General features: G+C 39.4%; 4 protein-coding genes and 1 long non-coding RNA gene across 6 annotated transcripts in view; all 5 read right to left on the bottom strand.

Annotated features, from left to right (window-relative positions):
* Positions 1 to 2,597, bottom strand: part of LOC115761535 — a 32,536-nt gene extending 29,939 nt beyond the window's left edge. For both annotated transcript variants that reach the window (XR_004017743.1, XR_004017744.1), the window contains exon 1: positions 2,398 to 2,597. This is a non-coding gene — a long non-coding RNA (uncharacterized LOC115761535). The remainder of the gene's footprint in view (positions 1 to 2,397) is intronic.
* Positions 2,598 to 15,290: 12,693 nt separating this feature from the next.
* On the bottom strand, positions 15,291 to 15,567 carry LOC115761644 (cecropin-C-like). Its single transcript, XM_030703478.1, has 2 exons — positions 15,469 to 15,567; positions 15,291 to 15,383 (listed from the first exon to the last, which is right to left on the bottom strand). Exons 1-2 carry the CDS (start codon positions 15,565 to 15,567, stop codon positions 15,291 to 15,293), a joined length of 192 nt encoding a protein of 63 aa, XP_030559338.1.
* Positions 15,568 to 16,691: 1,124 nt separating this feature from the next.
* On the bottom strand, positions 16,692 to 17,046 carry LOC115761443 (cecropin-2). The gene is made up of 2 exons (XM_030703209.1): positions 16,888 to 17,046; positions 16,692 to 16,825 (listed from the first exon to the last, which is right to left on the bottom strand). Exons 1-2 carry the CDS (start codon positions 16,984 to 16,986, stop codon positions 16,733 to 16,735), a joined length of 192 nt encoding a protein of 63 aa, XP_030559069.1. The 5' UTR covers positions 16,987 to 17,046; the 3' UTR covers positions 16,692 to 16,732.
* A 1,602-nt stretch (positions 17,047 to 18,648) lies between these two features.
* LOC115761430 (cecropin-2) lies at positions 18,649 to 18,972 on the bottom strand. The gene is made up of 2 exons (XM_030703196.1): positions 18,841 to 18,972; positions 18,649 to 18,778 (listed from the first exon to the last, which is right to left on the bottom strand). The coding sequence occupies exons 1-2, from the start codon at positions 18,937 to 18,939 to the stop codon at positions 18,686 to 18,688; spliced, it is 192 nt and encodes a 63-aa protein (XP_030559056.1). The 5' UTR covers positions 18,940 to 18,972; the 3' UTR covers positions 18,649 to 18,685.
* A 2,076-nt stretch (positions 18,973 to 21,048) lies between these two features.
* Positions 21,049 to 21,351, bottom strand: LOC115761433 (cecropin-1/3). Its single transcript, XM_030703199.1, has 2 exons — positions 21,203 to 21,351; positions 21,049 to 21,141 (listed from the first exon to the last, which is right to left on the bottom strand). The coding sequence occupies exons 1-2, from the start codon at positions 21,299 to 21,301 to the stop codon at positions 21,049 to 21,051; spliced, it is 192 nt and encodes a 63-aa protein (XP_030559059.1). The 5' UTR covers positions 21,302 to 21,351.
* Between the last annotated feature and the right edge of the window lie 1,488 nt (positions 21,352 to 22,839).

Below are 22,839 nucleotides of genomic sequence, written 5' to 3'. Positions count from 1 at the left end.
TGCAAAGTTTTTTTTGTTATCACTTAAAATGTCGTTTAGAATATTTGAAGCCTAATTTATTTTTAAATTCATCAAAATAGAAACCTTTGTGGTCTTTATTCCTGTATTTAGGAATTTTGATTTTTATAAGTTAAACTCAATTAAAAAAATAAACTTGAAAAACTATATTATGGTTGTAAGCAATCCATCATAAATTTGGCAGACATATGACATAACGCAATCGACCCGGTTGGAGAAGTAGCTGATATAGGAAATATCTAATGTATATGGATCCATTATTAAGATCTTTCATTTAAAAGTTTTTATTTAGTCTTTAGTCTTTATATTATATGAAAAAAAATGTTCGGGTTTTCAAATCTATTTTAGACAGTGAATAAACAAAATGCGTTGCTCACTCTTAGCTCCATTCATTATCTTATTAGTTTTTAAAGAACCGATGTTGAATGTAAGTAAAATTTGTGTTCACAAATGCTTTCTACCTAAAAAGCTCTCTTTAGGTTGCAGTTCATGTGAAATGGACAAATGCCGTATGCGGGTCTGACAATCAGACATTTTTGCTGCAGACGTGCCGTTTGAAAGCTGTTCAGAGAAACAAAACCCTTTTGATATTTACAGGTACTTTCCTACACACAGTCTATGATTTAAGATGCCGTGTTATGTTGATTAAAAAGGCGAATGACATCACATAACAATTCTAAAAATATTTACTTCAATAAAAAATAAGATGCAGTTAACAAATTTATTTTCGATTTATGTCTAAAACTAATAAAAGCCCATAAACTTTATTCTCACTGAAGTTCCTTTAAATTTATGAACTTATATACACATATGAACTGTTGAACCCTCTTTTAATATGCATAACTCATAAATGACCGGCCACTCACAAAACTTAATGGACCTCAACCACTCGCAACAACAATTTCGGTCTCGAGTGCATACACACACTCATAAAGGAACACCCAAAAGAACAACAACAATAAATAATAAATAATATTTCACATAAATAATTGTTTCCCTTCCCGAATTCCTAACCCAAATAAAAAAAAAAGAAAAGGCCATACAATTGTGGATGTTGCGACGAAAAATATGTTAACTAATCACCGTAGGAAAGGAGTTTTATGGGTTTTCATTTCCGCATATAATCGACTTATGCCACAAGCCAAGAAAAGCGGCCAACGCCGCCGCCGCTGCGTCATCCTCGAAGCAGTCAACGGGAAAAACCAAAACCGGAAATGTGGAACGTTAAGCGTTGAGCCAGAGATGCGACACTGGAGGTGATAAATGTCAATCGGCAAAAATGTTGTTTGCGAAAAGTGCCGTAGAAAAATGTCATTTCCTTTATGAAGCTCGGATATGAGCTGCGAGTGGGTGTGGCCGTGGTCTCGCCCATGCTCTAAAAACAATTCATATGTGCATTGAGTTGGCCAACACAATAACTTGTGTTCAACACTAACACAAATCAACTGAAAGTTGTTGGCAATAAAAACTACAGGGGTTGCGGGTGAGATCAGCAAAAGAAGTTACTCCGTGAATATATGGTTATTGGGTCCAGCGCGACTGATAAGTCGGGCCGCAGCAATTACAGCAGCTTAATGACTTGTATTACCCGCCCGAGAGCCTGGCCCTGCCCAGTGGCAACAGTTGCCCGGGCCACTGGACAGGCGGCACAAAGGCGCGGCCAAGGCAACGGGTGTCATTCACAGCTTAACGCCGCATATTCTGGCCGCATTTGAATATCCAACGTCACCTCCTGTCGCTGGCTCCTGAGCACAGCTCCTGTTTCTGTAATTAGATGCCAGGCGCAACGCATGCCAAATCCAAGATAATAACGCCGCGGTGGTCCCGTCTTTGAGTGGCACTCGTCAGTGGCCTGTGAAAAAATGAAACGCGGCAGGACGCTGGCTCAAACACTTTATCAATTGACACACACACACACACACCATGACAACAATGCCACTCAAACTCCATCCACAGCTAATTGTAAATTCAAACAGTTTTTTTTTACTATTCCTTTTTATGCCCTGTACTTTATTAAAAATGCGTAAGACAGGGTATAATCAACTTGTGCATATGAATGTAACAGGCAACAGGCATAGAGTATATATATTTCATGTGTTACTTCGAATTTGGAATTTAGATTCTTGGGTATTATACTTAAACAAGTTTTCGATAGAAATTAAATTTCAATTCTGGGTTTTTTTTGCATAGCTCAGGGATTATAGAAGCTGGAGACACCAAATGTGGTGTGAATCTTTTCTTATGGCATACACGATTCTAGAGCATTTCATTTTTGAATTACTTTTAAAAGTATTTTCAAAATTATATGCCTTGATTTTTATTATAAAATATCATATCAGAAAATAAACAAAAAATATGTTCAAAATGATTTCTTCACACCGGGTATCTCCAAGTCGGGCAGGTTCAACTTCAGCGCGTTAACTTGTGTTTTTTTTTCAGTCTCTTGTATTTCTTTTATTGTATTGAAATTTGACTAACGCGCGTCCAGAGAAATTTATTGCGTTTCCTTGATAATGACATAATATTTTACGCTTCGACAGAGACACACAGGCACAGAGCGGGGTGGAGAACGCGCCAGAGCCGAGTGGGCAGCAAGTGGAGCACTGGGAACTTCACTTGAGCATCGACAGTTTTTATTTAAATTTCAATTGTGTGCTCACGGCGTGTGTGTGTGTGTATGTGTGTGTGCGTGTGCTACACATTTCCATTAATTTTAAGTGGTGCGCTCACAGTTTCCGCCATGGAATTGGTAGCTGGGATTGCGTTTGCCTTTGCGGTCGGGTGTAGGGGGGTTGGACGGCACCTTGGGACCGCTTCGCGTCCATTGTTGGCAGCTGTATCTGTGTCCTTTGCATTATGCTATTGTTATTGACTTTTGCGCGCCGCTCAATCATAATCACAATCATAATCAATTGTTCGCTCCGCGCTTACCTGCGCCGGTTCTTATCAGCGAAGCGGCACGTCATTTGCATAATGCAAACATTGCTGTGCCATGTGGCAGACAGTGTGGCACAGACATATATACACGCAGCTAAGGCGCTTGCTGCAAATCAAAAGATTTGCCGGCTTAAACAAATTGGCAACATATTTGCTTTGGGCTTTCAAGTGGGCCACGTGAGCTGAAAGCCCAAGATCTTCAAAGGTAAGGGCCAATGGGCAAACATTTTGCAAAAAAGGGGCAAATAAATGCTGAAAATTGTGACCTTAATTTGCAAAAGTAAATAAAAATCAGGAGAGCACGGCCAATTGCGGCAAGCCGAACATTAAATACCCTTCGCTTAAAAGTGCTAGACATAAAAATATCTGTAAAAATCGAAAAGCCTTATATGATTTAGTGCTTCGATCCAGGTGTCTGCAACAGAAAGAGTGACAGACGAACGGACGAAGTGAGGATTATGATTATATTGATTTGGTGCGGATACTGATCAAGAATATATACGTATATATATTTCTAAATATTTGATTAACTGGAGAAGTCGAGCTAATCAAGATTCTAAAAATGGAAAGGTCGCCAAAATCAACATTATTCACACATGGAGTCGGCAACGTTTGATTTTTGCACATTTCGTACCAAAATTAATATGCTCTCTGCAAGGGTATTAAAAGATAAAGACACAAAAGAAGAAAGCGGTAAAGCTGCACGCAAATAGGACTTTAAAATCTAATTTCGCATTTTGCCAGCAAACCGCCAAAGCGTGCAAATAGAGAACTTGGTGGTTGGATAAGATGGAACCCTTTTGTAAAAATTTACATGCCAGCAAGGCACACACACACGTACACACACACACACACACACACACACACACACACTCGCATGCATATTATTTGCAAATTAGCCGCTTGGTGGACGGAGGGAGAACTTGACATGCGAAATGGAACCAATAAACCGTGAAGCACACGCAGGCGGCCGCCAAACACCAGGCAGCAGGCACCATTCACCAGTTGCCAGTTACCAGTCGCCCGGCCTGGGCAATCAGTGGGCTCAATCCCTTTGGAGTGGGGACGGGGTCCAAGCACTGGTTGTCATTTTGTCAAACGCATTTGAGTATGAGCGCCCGCGGTGGTATGATGCGTGCGTCGCCTTTCTCTGTATTTCGCTCTGTTGTTTGCTTTAAAGTTTGCAGATATGTATTTTTCCTATATACTTTTTGCAGCCACTGTTTGTTGTGTTGGCAACCGCTGGATGTTTCATTAAAGGGTTCGAGAGGGGGCTGTATTTGCTTTGCGAAAGTCGCAAAGTTTGCCCATGCAGGAGCCTGGTGGCCACCACATTAGTCCTGTTTGTCATGTGGAACATGATTTGAGGCATTTCTGCTTCAATTGCTTTGAAAAGGCGGCTGCAAAAATGGATATGATGAAAGAAAAGCGTACGCCATTTGCATGCTCTATTCCAATATATTCGCATGTACAGAAGCCCATGCGAAGGCAATATTAATGGATGCGCATCTTCTGCATATTGTAGGTTATGTTCAGCTGTGCTTTGTGCGCAACTGTACGCAGGGAAAGAAAGAGAGAGAGAGAGCGAGAGAGAGACAGTTGGCGTTGTTACCTGAAGATAAGTGAGTAAACTATAAGAATGCGAATTAAATTATCTATGATAAATGAAAGAAAATTTAATTTATTTTTGCTAAAAATTTACTTGAAAGTATTTCAAGTAGAAAATTGTTGAAAGTAGAAAACTCTTTTGGTTGAGCTTGAGAGATTGTCAGATTTTGAAGAAAATTCAATATAAAATTCACTTCTACGACTTTTTTACCTTGAACCCATTAAAAATGGGTATAAGGGTATATTGTATTTGTGCAAAATCCAAATGTATGTAACAGGCAGAAGGAAGCATCTCCGACCCCATAAAGTATATATATTCTTGATCAGCATCAATAGCCGAGTCGATCTAGCGATGTCCGTCTGTCCGTCCGTATGTATGTATGAACGCAAGGATCTCAGAACCTATAAGAGCTAGAGACTTGAAATTAGATGTAGCTGCTCCTAGTGCCTGCGCAGAGCGAGTTTGTTTCCGATAATCGATAACTTACCATTTTTAAAAATTCCATCTAAAGTACGAAAAGCGGCAAATTGAATACATATTCCACACACGAACTTTGTGGGCTCAAACTTATTGACAAACTCATGTTGTTTTTTTTTTCTTGATTAGCAGACAATTCCCAAAATGACCAGCAAAATAATGGTGCCGCATAACAAGCTTGGATATGATTGAATAAGGGGGGCGGGGAAGGGTAGGGTACAGTCTGCACATTAGAAATGTAGAAAATTACGAAACTAACGAGCAGAAAATACGTTTTGAAGTTTGCTGCATCATCATCAGCATCAGGACAATTGATGAACGATGCGCCGAGCTGGACACCCGAATTGGGGTGGACAGTGGGCACGTTTAACCCTTGCATGTTAGCCAATTAACATGGCAACTGACGCAAAAGGACGCGCACTTGACCAGGCGACCACCAGTGGTCGGCGCCAGGTCCTGTTTTTGCTATAATTGAAAGTCATTGAGTGTGAATAACTGGGCATTTGCTTGTACATTTGTCACATGCGCGCGCGCGCGCGTTAAACTTCAAACAGGTTAGGCAGCTGGCGGCATTTTCGGACTGCCCAGAGTTGCTACAGTCGTGGTGTCAAAATTTATAAATGGCTGGTCACTCGGTGACTGGTCAAGTTCATGTTATGCGTCAATTGTTGCGCCTCAGTGGGCAAAGTTCACTTGCCAATGCACACAAGTGCGACAGTTGTTGTGTGTGTTATTATGTAAACTTACAAAATTGGGGTCACAGTGTCCACAATTTTAAAATTATTAAAAAAAGTTCCTTTTTTTTGTGGTAGATCCAGCCGGAAGGCTTTGTGTTGAGCGAGGGTGTCCGCTGCTCCAAACTCATATCGAGATACAGATCTCTGCCTAGAATCGAGTGTCATTCGCCATTCGCAGTTTAACGCAGCGACCATGGCCTAAATCTGGCCCAGGGTGTCTCCAGATAGGACGCTGTTCGAGTTGCAGGCTGCTTGTGAAGAGGTCAGAGTTTAGGCGTCTGTACAGCAGTCGCAACTTCAGGTGCACAGTGGAGCTGATATACCAAGCCAAGCTGCTTTGCCTTGTCGGCACGATTGCCTGCTGGGGCACAGTTTGACATGCGCTGCTTTTATTTACATTAACATATGCAAAACTGTGTACGCCCCAATGTGTCACAACCTTATCATTATCATCTTTATCTAACCTAATCACTGGAGTGAAATTGAAACAGCTTAACCCTTATAAACAAGACTCAACTGTCTGGGGTGGCTCATCCGGCAGGCTTTCATAAATCACGCCGAGAAAAAATAATGTAAAAAGATTCTTATAAAATATTACGAAATATGAAAGCGTGGAAAACTGCTGAAAAATCGCGTGACGAGCGCATGTCAAAGCGCAAGGGGCCGGGCCAGGGCAAAAGGGGTAAGGTAATGTCGGCTTAGAGTCAAACCGCACGGTCTGTGCGGGGCAGGGGCAGAGCGGCAGCTCGGGATGTGCGAATGCGGATTGAGCGGCGACTTACAAGCGTCTGACATCAATCAAAACGCACAAAGCGACGCGATGATGCGATTTGCACTAACGATGCAAGGCCCTAGCCCCTGCTCCCGCTCCCGCTGCCAGTCCTGCGCCCACTCCCAGTTCCAGGCCACATGTGTGACAAGAAGTCATTTGAAATTGGTTGAAATTTTAAAGTAGTTTGCGAGGGATTCGCGAACGCGTGTCAAGCTGGCAGCTCCTTTGGGATTTGCCAGCCCTTTGAATAATGATGATGCTGTCGCCGTCGTCAGACGGGTTTTTCGCTTTCGTTTTTGGGAAAATTTGCATGTGAAAATAAATCGCAAGTGCCGAATGCGCCATGTAATTTACACGTTTGACAAAGTATCAATGATATCGACGGGGACGACGTCATCGCCCGTGACACAAATCGTCGCAAATCGTTATTTACAATACACACAAGACGCACCCGGTTATGCCGCTGAGCCCTCTGCCCCCTGCTCCTGCTCGTGCCACTGCCCCGTGTGCATTTTCACGCCGCAACCAAGTTGCGAGCTGTTGGGCGGGCGGGGCATCTCTTTGGCGGCGGCAGTGTCACAAATATCCCGCGGCGCTTTCGCTACACATTCGAACAACAATGTGTGAAAGTTTTTTTCTGTACTCGTAAAAAATGAAGCGCCGCATGTGTCAGACACAGGCCTCAGCAACAATCCGACCCCGCCCGCCACTCCTTTGGCCTCTGCGCCTTTTTAGTAGTTTTTAATGTTGTTTTGGTCCCCGAGGCTTTTGGCACTCGGCTCCAGTCATCCCCCCCTGTTAGCCCCCACCACAAAAGGTCGCCTGGGGCGTTTTGTACTTTTCTACAAAATTAATTTTAACCACAGCCACCGAAATTGCAACAGTTCGATGATTAATGATTTGTTTTGGCCGGCACGCGATCGAGTCACAACTGTTCGTCTTCTTCCTTCAACGAAATCGAAATGACGAAATGTGATATGGCCCACATAGGGGCCTTTCTTTTTCCAGTTTAGTTGTTTTTTTATTGCCTGGAATTATTCATTTCTTTGTAAGCGTAATTCATTAATAATTTTTATGGCTGTTTCCCCCTAATCACAGCGTGGAGTGTAAGTCAAAATGTGTGTGTGTAATGATAAATGCATAAGATTAAGAAATATGAAAGCTCTGCTCGAGTGTAATCGACAGGAGATAGCTTGCATCAACTGCAACTCTTACATTTACAATTAATATTAATTTATATTATATTATTTATATTAAATGCAAGCTGACTGCTGTCATATTTTTAGAATTTTTGGGAAATACTATATAATAAGTCTTAAAACTTTGCAGAGGTCTTTCTTGTCGGAACCGGATCGGAACAACATATTATATAACTGCCAAAGGAACGATTCGCCGACAGGAGTTTCTAGTATGGTGATCTTTTTTTATACGCTTGCTGAGAGGACTTCAAATTTGTCTCGAAATGTGAAACGCAGGGAAAAAAGGAAGCGTAAATAGAAAAGGAAGATAGCCCTTCTTTTTCGTTTTTATTAAAATAACTTGACCAAACTCGGAATTTTTGAGTTACACTATGATCTTTATAAATATGCTACAGGGAAACGCCTACAAGACTGAAATACACAACTTTTATAAATCTTTTTTAAATAAATGCTTGAACAAGTATTGAACCCCCTTTGAATTTAATCAAGAAAATATTGTCCTAGCTAGGACAGTTTTCTAGAAAATTACTTTTTCAAATAAATGTGTAAGGCTCTCTGAATATACATTCAGCACTCATTCGATTTGAAGCCTTTGCGACATCAAATTTCTATGTTATTTGCAGTGCTCGCTATTTGCCATTTTTCAAGCTGTCAGCAACAGACACGCCACACGCCACATGCCACATGCCACATCCTTGCTAGCCTCTCGCCACCTTCGCTTAAGCACTTGGCGCCACATCAGGACACGCCCGGGCTGCAGCAACAGCAGCAGCAGCAACAATAAAAAGACAAACATATTGACAGCTCAATGCTGTTACCGTAATGTTTAAATACAAATTTGCATTCATTTAACTGAAGCTGGCGTCACCCACAGCCAAGGGACTTGCCCCAGCCCGACCTTCATCTTTACCACGTCACCAACCCGCTGCCTTGAAACTGGCGCCAATCAGTGGCACGTCAAAAGTATCGCGCAGACATATTAGACATATGTTGCACACACACACACAACGTTGCAAAATTTATAAAAATTGCAAATGAAGAGCAACAACAACAACAAATTGGGCTCGACTACAAAATACCCTATATCCCTCAATTCAAATATTTTCGTTTTTTAACAGCACCCTTTGAATTCTTCAAATTATAAATCATACTCTGATATAATTGCAAGAATTGGTTTGCAGTAGCAGACAGATGATATGATGAATATATATATATTAAGTACAAGACTTCTGCTTTAAACGGATTTTTTCGATCTAAAGAGAGTACCTTTCCTAATCTTAAAATCGATTATTCTCGATATCTGGGAGACTATGTGTTAGGCATAGAGCTTTTGTAATTTCCGAGATCGCTTAAGAAAATATTTGTTTTATTTATGTGAAGTCTCCAGCTCTTATAGGTTCTGAGATTGACATGTTTAAAGATTCGGACAGACGGACGGACGGACAGATGTATGCTTTATGGCATTGAATATGCCTACTTCTGCCTGTTACATACATTCGCAGAAAGCCATGATACCTCTTCTTAACCATTTGCAATGGCTACAGAGTATAACAAAAGCTACAGTGGCAAGTGAAAGTGTCCTGACGATATGGGCGTTGTCGCTCGGAAAAGTGGAAATGCCAACAGCATCATCAGCATTTGCCACGCCTATGCAACCCCATAGCCCCGTAAAGTTAATGATGTTTTTCCACGATATGCATAGTTGTTGCTATGGGCGTTGTTGTTTTTGTTGTTGTTGTTGTAGCCAAGCCGTGAAAAGCGCGAAAACTCTCAGTTTGTAGACTGGGAACTGCAGCACATGTGCGCACTCCGAATGTCGCCTGACTTTACACATCCGTTTGCAATTTTTAAGCCTTAGCAAAAATGGTTTTCTTCCAACGCTTTGTGACGCGTAAATTAACATTGCTTTGCTTTTTGGCCGCATCCACGAAGGGGGCCTTTTCTTACAGCTCGTTATGCTAATATCCTGTTGCCAAAAAGAGTTTTGATTAATGATGCCTCAAATTGATGATAAGAAATAGAAAGACGTGACAGCTGTAGCAGCTAAAAATTATTTTTTAGAAATTTTTCAAAAATAAGCCAAAAATAATAATAATGCGCGCATCTCTTGATTATTATATGAAAAGGTGTACAAGAAAAACTCTCCACTTACAACCAGACGAAGGTCCTGTCCGTGTTCGTTTCGGCTTCATATTACGCCACTTTACTCTTTCAATATTTAATCAGCGCTGAGAGGCAGCTCAGGCCCAACCATAATCAAACAACGGACTAGGCAACGTAGGCGGGTGCCCTTAATCAAAAAATCAAACAATTGACATTCAATATGGTCTAATTTTTTACGCTGCCATTAAACAAATTATTGGCAGAGGGCTTCAATAAGTGGGAGTGGGCGAGTAGGAAGAGAGGGACTGCTTCCCCACAAAACAAACGCAAAATGACAGGCAGCTCGACGTAGTCCGATATACTCCAGGGACTTGAAAACATATCAATAAACCAAATAACAAACAACGCAGTGCATTGTTAGCTTGGCGGGCTGAGTGACTGGTAATTGAAATTTTAGAATCAAACACGCCACAACAAAAACAAGAACGTGCAACAAAATGTTGCACAACTGTACCGGAAAGAAGCTAGTACATTTGCGCCTGCATTTGACGCTCATCAGCCGCAGGCTCGGGGAAAAATGGAAAATAATTGCCGCAAATTTGATGTAAAATAAGTCAGAAATGAAAGCAAAAGGCCGCACACATTTCTAATACAATTTCCGCATAATTAAGTGCACTCAAAGGACACTCAGCACTCGGGACAATGCAACGCGCTGAGGATTTATGTGTGGCACTCAAGTGCCGCACCAAAATTAATTCAAATGCGCTGGGAAAAATGTACAGACAATAACTGGGCCAAAGTTGAGCTAATCCTCTGGCATTTTCTTCTTTTTTCCTGCTTCCTCTAATATTATGCGCCTTGTCGCACCTCGGACTGGCTTTGATTCGGCGCTAATCGCTGAAGTGTCAACGTCACAGGAGACTGGCAAACAGCCGGAACTGGTCGATTGGCCGGCCAAGCAGGCTGTTTGCTTCATTTCCGCGTTTAATCACCCCCCACGGCAGGCAGATGCCTTTGTTCAGCTCATTTTGACACCAGTTCGGGCAGGGCCCATCGCCAGAAATCAGACCAGGAACACTCCTGCAAAACTAATTTCCCGTTAATGAGGGTGCCTGTCCTGTCGGTCTGGTCCGTTTGGTCCTTGATTCTCTCTTTTTACTCTGATTAAGACTTTTCCCACTCACACATGCGTCCTCATTAATAATTGTTGGCATTTTTTTCGTCACCGCTGCCACGGATCGAGATTAATTTGTGCCTGGCCAGAAACTGACGTGTGCGCCTGTCAGAAGTAAAAACCTTCGGCCACATTTTCTTTTATCTTCATAATCGAGGCAACTGGCAACTGGGAACTGGCAATTGGGAACTGTGCCACGGAGCGTTAAATTGTTATTAATTGAATTGAGAGTCAAAAGTGTGTGTTATAAGTTTTAATTGGATTGCCAGCTTATCTATATGGAGATTAATATAGAATTTCTATTGACAAAAAAATTCAGAATCAAATACTAATACAAAATATTGTTTGGCAGTAAAGTGGATGACAAATTGCAATATGTTAGCTACAAAGTTTTAACTATTTCGCCTATTTCACAGCCATTCGCTTGGTAGAGTTCAGAGGGTACTAAAAATTCCAGTATAACAAAACACATTGAATAAGGATATTATGCCTTTATACAGACGCATAGGCAGACGGACAAACCGACTTAGCTTTTACATAAATGTTCGCAAATACATTACACCCTTTACAGGGTATTAAAACATATTCGCATTTAAAGCTTGAAGTCTCGCATAGCCTCCAAAGATATTAAGGGACATGTGGTAAATATTTGTCAGCCAGGCACTCACGAGTGTATTCATCCTCAGCTATTCATAAGCGCAAATATTCATATGTGCGTTATCACCCTCACGCGATCTGAGCTGATCTGGAAAAAAGGCTTGTCATTGCGAGGCATTCGCGTGGAAATCGACAGTATTTCAATAATTTTTTTTATTAGACAACAGCTATGAGCAAAATACGCAGTTCAATGCCTAAACACAATGCTTGGCTGGATAGTTGTTGTAGTTGTTGTTGCTTTGTATCTCACAGATACATTTGCTGCAGGCAAAACAATTTCATTTGTGCTTGAAATGCACCCAAAAGAGCTCGCAAAATAGTGCGCGGTGTTTATTAAATTGTTGCGCCGTGGCCTGAAAAAGGGTGAGAGGTCAGAAAACAGGGACAACTGGGGCGACAGGGCGACAGGGGCGTACACTGTCAGGACCCCAGACTGGTGCTGAGCGGCGCCGGGGCCAAAGGGTCCACCTTTTATTAATTTGGACAATGTAATGCGCCATCGTCAAGCTGGCCATAAATCTGGGCAAAACGAGCAGGCGACATGTGAGTCCTTCAGCCGAGTTTCGTGCAGAACAAAAGCCATTGAATTGCGTATGAAATGTAATGCCCAAGCTCAGGGTAGAAAATCTCATCGCATTTCTCATGGCACGCTGCACATTCATTCAGCCAGTCCCAAAAAATAAAAATGAATAAAAAGAAAAGACAAAAATATTTCATAAATTGAATTGTATTTTCGTATTGTACCATATAGCCAAAAAAAAAACAACAAAATAAATGCCAAAAAATGAATAACAATCTATATGAAATAGTGCATAGAATGAATTTTTCTATGGGATATATAACGCATTTAGAATGTAGTCTCTAGACGAACGAGCTTAACTAACATATACCCTGTATCGTAGGGATAAGCTTTTAAAAATTTCTTCAGAGGAAACCTCGAAGAGAGATTTATAACGCATTTAGAATAAAGTTTATGGTTTTAGATAAACATGCTTTAGTGGGTTAGGAAATCATAAAACTAATCTTTTAAAATATATCTTTTTAGATATCTTTAGCTAGAATTGATATTTATCGATATGTGCAAATCAGAGCAGATCGAAGTAACATTCAGATTGGGAAGTTGTATATACCCTTGAAGCTCTAGTTTATTTGCATGCTTTATCAATATCAAAGCCAATACACCCCTTTAGCAAAGAAATTAATAAAAGCTGTGATAGATGATGATTGGGCGCAAAGACCAGAGCAGATTGCGGCTGTATTGTTAAAGGCTTAAAGCTAGGCTCCAAAAAACTATGCACCAAAAATTATAAAATTATTCTCTACTCAACGGCTTATCGTTTCTTAAATATGATAAATTATAAGGCAAAGTTGGGTCTAAGCAAATTAAATTGTTACGCTCAATTGCGGCGAGTGCTGTGTGGCATTAAAATTTGGCAAAGATTTTCGCAGACGGCGTTCGTAAACTTGTGGCACGACCTTAGCGTGTGCGGCTGACAATTGCCACGCCCTTTGCCCAACGCCCATCGCCAACAGCCCGGCGGCAAAAACATTTTAAAATCGCTGGCGAAGAGCGAATTGAATTTAAATTTGCTGATTATGCGGCCCAACGCCACTTGGCCGTGTGCTCAAGTAGTGCGAATAATGGTTATATTAAGCCATAAAAGAAATTAAGTCAAACATTATTTTTAGCTCAGCTACACTGTGCTGCATGTTTTGGGCATGTGGGCAAGCACAACAAGCACCACCTTTTGAACTCGAGTTCGGGCAAATATTATTGATACATCGTCAGCTTCTCAATGGATTGTAAACGATTGCTGAAGAGCCAGCCTTGGAGGCAGCCCTGCGGGATGCCTCATATATATACATATATATATATGGACTATATATGCGTCCTGTCTATCTGCGACGCATATTACAATATTTCGACATATTTTCAAGTGTTGTTGCTGTTGTTGTTTGATGCGGCCCCATGCGCGGCTTACAGATGATTTTCTGGGATTTACGACGCCAGCTTTCAGGCAAATAATAAAAAAGAGAATTTTACAATCCGCGCTGCGGGCGGGCGTCAGGAAGTTGTTAAATTACTTATAGATGGCGATGTGTCTGGCGTTTTTTTTGTAATTTAAAAATGATTATTACATAAGCCGCCCGAGTGGGCAGGGGGAAATCAATGCATAAATTAGAATTTCGCCGGCTCTTTATTGTTATTCAAATGATTTGACAGTGGCGCTCTAATCAGGGCATTTGAGGCGCTCAAATGATAATGATTGACTGGCACTTGCAACGCCGGAGCTGTCAATAATTCAGAGCATGTGCCGCGAGTTTTATAACCGCCAACGGCAGCGACATTGTAAAAGGACGAGCCAGCCCAGCCTGTCGATTTCCCAGGCGAGTTGCCCTAATCCTCCGGCATTGCCATTGTAATTAGGCCGCATTCGTTGCCCGCGCGTATTCGTATTCAAATTCAATTCATTTGCTCACTTTTGCAGCTCAAGTGCAGGCAGGTAATCATTCAAGCATATCCCAATGCCAACCCACCCCTACCCCCTCGCAATCTACGCACTTTAATGGCAACTATGTATGCACTTTTACAGGGCACGCTGATAATTTAATGTAAACTTTGCGGTCACGTGTCGACATGCTCCCAAATGTAAGTAAATCAAAGCAAATTACACACACATACACACACATGCGCACACATGTGTGTGCTTGCCAAAGGCTAACCTCCATCCGGGTTCCCTCGTCAACCCAAACCCAGAGGTTCACAAGTGTTTTGACATTTTAACGCGTTTTATGCTCAAAATGACCAGCAACAGCGGCTGCGGGAATCCGGGCACATGCAAGGGACCAGGGTCTATTGCCAAGGGAGCTCTTACACTTGTGCAATTGGTGGAAGTTTTGATCTAACTGTGAGAACTATTCGGTTCTCGAATATCAACCCTGTGAAGTAAACAGAAACGTGAACAACTGTACCTAGTTACATATATGCAAATGTGTTGATCTTGACAATGTTTATATAAGTTGGTAATCATACAGATAGTATGGAATGTAGAGCACATGCATAAGTATGTTTATTGATTTTGTACCCTGAACCCATTGAAAATGGTTCAAATGAGTATAAGGTTTTTGTGCAAATGTATAAGGGCTACAATAGCCGAGTGACGTCCTAGTGCCCCCGCAGTACAAGTCCGATAATCGATAGCTTTCTCCGTTTTCGAACAATCGATAAGAATCGATATCTAAATGCTGTTTACCGATCAATATATTTATATATTACATGCTGAAAAAGGTTTGTAATCTGAATTCCACTATGTTCAACCATCAGCTGCAATATTTGGATGAAAAACAGCCGAACCTAGCCCTGAACAACTTTTTTTTTATACTCTTCGAGGGCAATGTCACGTATTTTAGGTTTTAGACGACGATATATATTATATATATATTTATAGATATTTAATAAATTACCTTTTCAATATTAAGCAGAAAAAACGTAATTTCAATAGTTTCCATGGATTTTTATTGGCTTAAATTTGAATAACACAATTTCTAAGAGACTACAAATAAATAAATAAATATGTTTAAGCAGCTGTAGAAAGTGCATCCCTCTTCAGCCTCTTGCTGTAGCGGCAACATTTGCGGCCCTTTCAGCTATGTCGACAACCTGAATTGTGGCATCCCGAACATTTTGGCCAATGCGCTCCTGAAAAAGGTAAATTTATAGATATATGTGACTATTTTGATTTCTCTCAAGGTTAAAAACACAATCGGTGTGCTGTTTGGCTTACAATTCTCTTGCCTAGCCTTTTCCAAAAGTCGGCCTTAGCTTGTCCCATGCAAATAGCCAAAAGCAGCACAACGAAGATAAAGATCTTGTAGAAATTCATGTTCGACTTGGTAACAAAACTGGCTATGTTGCTGGAGCAATCGAAACCAAAAGACTGATGACCCACTGGACCGGCAGTTGATGCTTTTATATCCATCATCAACAAACGGGATTCTGTTTAAAGGGGAACTTTTGTGTGGCAGAAATTTCATGAAACAAATTTTGATATAAATCATTAGGTGTGATTCATGGGGAAGCCAATGTTTTATTTAAAACGTGTCAAGCAATGTGAAACAAGATGTTTGTGATAAGTTATTAATGTTCGTAGAACATACAAAAGTATAAATGTAACATTTTTCTGCACCTATGAATCACTAGCGAAATAAAATATATGTAGATAGTTAATTCGAATAGTCTTATATATTTAAAAATTATAAAATAAGTACTCCCAACAAGTTCTTTGAACTTTCACAAGATTCATAAGATAAAGAAACTGTATTTAAAAGTTTCTTTTCAGTTTCTAAACAACCAAACGGGCTCATCGGGTAGTAACAAAAAGTTATTGTTAATAATTATTATCCAATTAACCAAGAACTCATTAAAAAAACGAACAAATATATTTATTAGCAACATATTTTGATGTATATCATTATTATTATTATTATTAGCAACATATTTTGATTAATAAGTATATAAAAAACCTTTCAAAAATTACTCAAAAAATTGTTTATAAGTAAAGATTTGGTTCATCAGCTTGGTTTTTGACATCCATTAAACTGGGATTATAATAAAAATTGCATATTCATATTCTTCCCGATTTATAAAATTTAAAAAAAGCATCAGTAGCTTTTATTATAAATTTAGGAGTAAAACATCTCCTAGTAATGTAATTTCGTAAACAATTGCAATTATTAGTAAATGTTTCTAAAAAGTTTTTCAAAAAAAAAATTATTGTTTTCATACTTAGCTTGAAGCACTTAGCTTGAAATGCCCAAAATGGAATGGGAATGGCCTACTTCATAATAAGAAAAAGCTTCCTCCCAAGTTTGCAAAGATATAACTATATATTTCGACCAACCATATTTCGAACTATATTCTCATTTCATTAAAGTAAAATGATAAAACGTATGCTGTTCTTTTTTCCAAAAATAATTTTATTTTAAAACACTACGACTCAATAAATATACATACATTTTTAAATAAATAAACAGATATTGCAAATAATCTTAACCCCTGGCCGTGGCGGCAACATTCGCAGCCTGTTGGGCAATACCCAATCCCTGGATGGTGGCATCCCGAGTATGCTGGCCAACGCGTTCCTGTAAGAAAACATAGTTAATAAGTATTTGTTTATACTAAACAATATGATAAATAGACTTACAATTTTCTTGCCAATCTTCTTCAACCAACCAGCCTCGGATTGACCCAAGCTAATGGCCAGGATGAGCGCAACGAAGATGAAGACCTTGTAGAAGTTCATTTTGAGTTCTGGTATTGAATATTCCTTGGAAACTAGGAGCTGGGCTTTGAGCTGTTGCTGTGGCTGCAGATGCTGAGCGACTGATGACTGATACGACCAGTCAGTGCCTCTTTTATAGCTCATATAGCTTCCCTATGCTGATAAGCCTCGCAGTGCAAAAACTCAACAATTTATGGATGCACGAGGGGATTTTGTTCGGCGAAAAAGTACACGGATCAAAAGGTGAGGGCAGTGAAGTATTCCGTAAAAAATATAATCTATCAATCATTTATGCATTAATGACGGATATAAAGTATGTTTCTGTATATACACAGACTACATAATTTCGTGCATCTAGCTCTTACTTTATGAAGTCAAAAGAGATTCCTTCTGTTTCTCACATACATTAGCACAATCATATTATACCCTTTCCTATCCAATTTCAATGGGTGCAGGGCAATCCCTATCCAGATTTCAAACATCGCCCCATAAAACATTGTCATATAAGATGCAAAGTCAAAATGTTGGGTATTTCCGCAATCTTTTAATAAGCCCCACAGATAATGTTGTCATATGAAATGGATTTGTCGGGAAACCACCAAAAATGCTTGTCATGAAACAGCTAAAAAATTGGGTGAAATACAAAATTTTTTACTACAAATCAATTTATGAATGAAATTTTACGTGGGTTTTTCTGCATTCCGATTTCCGACTACAACTGTATTCAAAATGTGTGAATATGCCACTGACCCGATCGGGTTGATAATATGACAATGACGGATCGGTTTAGCAAGCAAACACGTAATAAAGAACCAGGTGTTGTTGCTATTGTTGTTGTTAATGTTGATGTTTCTGTTGTCATCGCACGTTATCAGCGTTCCTTTCCAGTTATCAGCATGTTGCGTCGATTTCTCTACTCTGCTCTGGAGGTACATGCTGTGAATCCCAGTCGATTGATTTGAGGGCAGATTCTTTTTGGCTATTCTGGAGTCAAGAGGAATTTTGCTAAACGATGCCTGCGATTATTATCAATGGTTCATAACTTTTAATAATTATCATAAAACCTATAAAAAAGGAAGAGAAAGTTATGCTAAATATGTGTAATTGCATGTATAAGACATAAATTTATAAATAAATAAATATAATGCCAATAAGGAATATAAACATATAATTAATCTCGAAATTCTTAACTGGGGCTTAAATGCAGTGCAAGAATCGTACTAATGCTTGGCGTTCTCTAACGTAGCTAGTTGTGGGATGAATTTGTATTTCAAAATTCTGCATTAACCTCTGTAAAACCAACATCAAGCAATCTTTCAATTGAAATTAATTCTACAGTGCCTGCTTAAATTAAAATGATAACTCATAAAACGGGCTAACATTAAGTAATCCAGGATAGAAAAAACACATAACTTTGAGACTGGCTATAAAAAGGCTATATTTTTTTAAGCGATATTTGCATTAACGCTACTGACTTTAGAATAAATAAATTTAGTAGTTCACAAAAATAGATTTTATTTTAAATAATTTGGTGTGCTATTTTTGAGGAATTAATTTCGTAGCTACAAAAATCCCAAAAATTGTGAATGCCATGAAACCCCCAATATAATAAAAATGTATATGGTTTTTGTTAAATATATTTGAAATTATATTTTTTACTTTAAAACACTACAACAAAATAAATAATTTTTTAGTAAATAAACATGATTTGTCCATAATCTTAGCCCCTGGCCGTGGCGGCCACATTCGCAGCCTGTTGGGCAATACCCAATCCCTGGATGGTGGCATCCCGAGTGTGCTGGCCAACGCGTTCCTGTAAGGGTAAATCTGTTATAAGTATTTGTTTATACTAAACAATATGATAAATAGACTTACAATTTTCTTGCCAATCTTCTTCAACCAACCAGCCTCGGATTGACCCAAGCTGATGGCCAGGATGAGCGCAACGAAGATGAAGACCTTGTAGAAGTTCATTTTGAGTTCTGGTATTGAATATTCCTTGGAACTGTTGCTGTGGGTGCAGATGCTGAGCGACTGATGACTGATACGACCAGTCAGTGCCTCTTTTATAGTTCATATAGCTCCCCGATGCTGATAAGCCTCGCAGTGCAAAAACTCAACAATTGATGGATGCACGAGGGGATTTTGTTCGGCGAAAAAGTACACGGATTAAATGCAAGTAAGGTGAGAGTGGTAAAGTACGCCATGCACAATATAAATTATGAATCATTTACAAAACTTTGTGGCTATGTTTTTATAATTGTGTAATCCTATAAATACTGTCGATTCTGAGTGGAACCCAAGAGATATTTTTGCAAGAAAAAGAACAAGTAATGTGCTCAGGTTGGGAGTGCCTGACTAAGATATACCGTGCAGTCAGCACCTAGCTGCCGTTTCCAACATTCAAAAATTAAAATAAAATCCACCTACATGGCTAATTTTTTTGAGATATGGTAAGCAACCTCATAGAAGATTGAAGAGTATACATACATATATATTTAATGTAGTCTAAAAAGCTTTCTTTTGCCTGTTACATTCGCCTAGACCCATTATTTATATAGCCTTTCATATCCAATGCGAATGGGTGTAGACCATAACAATCCACTATAAGCCTTACCCAGAGAATATACATCGCGCGACAAAGCTTTGCCATATAAGATGCAATGCCAAAATGTTGGGTATTTCCGCACTCTCTCAATTGGGCCCACAGATAGGATTGTCATATGAAGTGGATTTGTCGGGTAACCACTAAACATGTTTGTCATAAATAAAAAATTCGGTGAAATACAAATGTTTCTTACTACAAATCAATTTATGAATGAAATTTCACGTGGGTTTTTCTGCTTTCCGATTTCCGACTACAACTGTATTCAAAATGTGTGCCACTGACCGATCGGGCTGATAATCTGAACATTTCAATGTCGGATCAGTTTAGTGAGCAAACACGTAAAAACAAACAGGTGTTGTTGCTTTTGTTGTTGTTAATGTTGTTGTTGTTGTTGTTGTTTCTGTTGTCATCGCACGTTATCAGCGTTTCTTCCCAGTTATCAGCATATTGCGTCGATTGGTCTACTCTGCTCTGGAGGTGCAAGCTGTGAATCCCAGTGGATTGATTTGCGGGCAGACTCTTCAGTTGCCGCAGCGTTTAAAACTGGGGTCAAGAGGGATTTTGCCAATTTAGCTGATGCCTGCGTTTATTATTAATAATGTGTTCATAAAAAAGTTAAGTAATTATCATAAACGTTTTCTTCTATCATACACAAATAATATCAAACATGCGTAATTATATATATTTTTATTAGATAACTGATAAAACGAGCTAACAGAATAGAAAAGAAAAGCATATAAAGTATTTAACATTTAGCTTAAGAAAATTCAGACTTCAAATAATTCTGATACCACTCGGCTACGATTTAAGCATAAAATATGTGAATTTTTTCAGACCTTAACTATTATTTAGGAAAGGAAAATATTATGAACACTTTTATTAGCTTTGATCCATTAGCATAGTTCTAATGCCGGTTCTTAGAAGTAAGCAATGGCATTAGTGAGAAAGAATATGCCATTTAATACCTTGTTTGCCAGAGTCTAAAATTCAATTATTATTTATAATTATTTATTATTTACGGTATCAAAAAATAACCCTGACTTACTACTTGGCAATAAGAATTAAACATATTTTAGTAATAAAACATTTAATTAAGAACGTGCGAAAAATAAATAAGTAATTAATCAATAAGTAAGCTACAGTAAAACTATAAGGCTGGCAAAAAATTATTTTTTAATTTGAATATTTGTTTTAATTTAAAACAAATACATATTATAAGTATGTATTAAAAAATATACTATAATATGTCATAATGTTGCATTTTCCTAAGTATATACACATATCAAAAGCTATTTTTAGGCATTCTTTTCGAGCTGCATCAGAAATAAAATAATAATTATATATATAATTATGGTGCCATGAAACCCGGAAAAATGAAACCAAGAAATTTAAATGTTAAAATTATATTTTATACTTTAAACACTACAACAAAAATAAATACATTTTTAATAAATAAACAGAAATGGTGCATAATCTCAGCCCCTGGCCGTGGCGGCCACATTCGCAGCCTGTTGGGCAATACCCAATCCCTGGATGGTGGCATCCCGAGTGTGCTGGCCAATGCGTTCCTGTAAAGGTAAATCTATTATAAGTAATTGCTTATACTAAAGATGTAATTGAAAGACTTACAATTTTCTTGCCAATCTTCTTCAACCAACCAGCCTCGGATTGACCCAAGCTGATGGCCAGGATGAGCGCAACGAAGATGAAGACCTTGTAGAAGTTCATTTTGAGTTGTGGTATTGAATATTCCTTGGAAACTAGGAGAATTTCAAATATTGCCTTGATTGCTGATGCTGAGCGACTGATGACTGATACGACCATTAAGTGCCTCTTTTATAGCTCATATAGCTCCCCGTTACTGATAAACCTCGCAGCGCAAAGACAAAGCATATCGTTGGGGCTCGGGGATTTTGTTTGTGAACAGACAATTTGTGCTTCCCGCTAGCAGGGCTTGCAGAATAAACGCAAAAAATAGGCAGGTTATCGGAATCTCGTTTACACAAGCTTGCATTTGCGAGAGTACATTTTCAGACAGAGTTAAGTTGAGAAATGGATATGAGACAATATGATATGATGTACAAACTTATCCTAACTTAACTCTGACTTTAGCCAGAGGCTATAGCAGACGTAGGAGCCACATTAGCTGCCGGTTGCGCCGGACTCAGAGTCTGGCTAGTAGCACAAAAAAATCAAATATATTTTAAAATTTTCAAATAATGGCTTTTCTTGCCAATCTTCTTCAACCAACCAGCCTTGCATTAGCCCGAGCTGATGGCCAGGATGAGGGCCACAAAACTGATTGTCTTGTTGAAATCGGAAATGAATAGGCTAAAAGTGTAGCTAGCACAGATGTGTGCAGATGTTGGCATTTTTATACTAAGCCAAGCCAATCTGAATTTAACAAATAACTATTGATTAAAATTTTAAACGATTAAAACTCGTTTCATTTGCCCAGCTTGAAATTGTTTGCAGTCATAATATTTGGTCTGAGCAAATTGCAATCTAGTGCGGATCGAGAAGACAACTGTACCCGTGACCAAAGCCGACAATTAATGGGCGTGGCAGCTGGTACACTATCAACCACCAAAATAAAGAAACATGCAACAAAAAGCGACTTGTAGCAAAGACAACAAATGAATTAAATCAACGTAGGCAACGCCGAGCACAAGGCTAGCAGGAGCAGGATGTGCCCATTGTCAGGATATGCCACTAATTTCCTTAACAAGTGAAAACGCTTTACGCTTCTGGGTCTTGACTTTAGCCAAGCGCCACAACAGTTGCCAAGTGTTGCCCCGCCAACGCAGCCCTGCCCCCAACCACCTACACCCTGCCGCTGCATCCCTCTGCCAAAAAGTATCTGCTGCTGCTCTACTTTCCGGTTCTGCGGCGGCCTTTTGCTAAAATGTAAATAAAATCGCTTGAATTAACCGCTGAGTGACAGGCGCAGCCTGCCAGGCACTACAGGCAGCTCATAACAGCCCCAAACACCCAGACCCCGACCATCTAGCTGCGACTCCGACTCAGCCACAGACTCAGACAGACTGGCATACTGGGGTATATTCCTGTAAAAGACTTTGAGCGTCCAGAGAAGCGTAACTAAGACAATAAATGCAACTGGTTTTTTGTTGCTGTCATCTATTTGCATTTGAGGGGAGGGTATTCAAATGCCAACATCTTTTGAAAACCAGTTAATATCATAAGAGTACAGCATAATACATTCAAATGTAAAATATGTAAACATTTTGCTGTTATAAATGTTCGCT

This window comes from Drosophila novamexicana, unplaced genomic scaffold, assembly GCF_003285875.2.
Source record: "Drosophila novamexicana strain 15010-1031.04,08,12 unplaced genomic scaffold, DnovRS2.1 tig00000485-arrow-pilon, whole genome shotgun sequence".
Classification (NCBI taxonomy): domain Eukaryota; kingdom Metazoa; phylum Arthropoda; class Insecta; order Diptera; family Drosophilidae; genus Drosophila; species Drosophila novamexicana.
The sequence above is the reverse complement of the archived record's forward strand: the minus strand, read 5'-3'. Positions and strand labels throughout refer to the sequence as shown.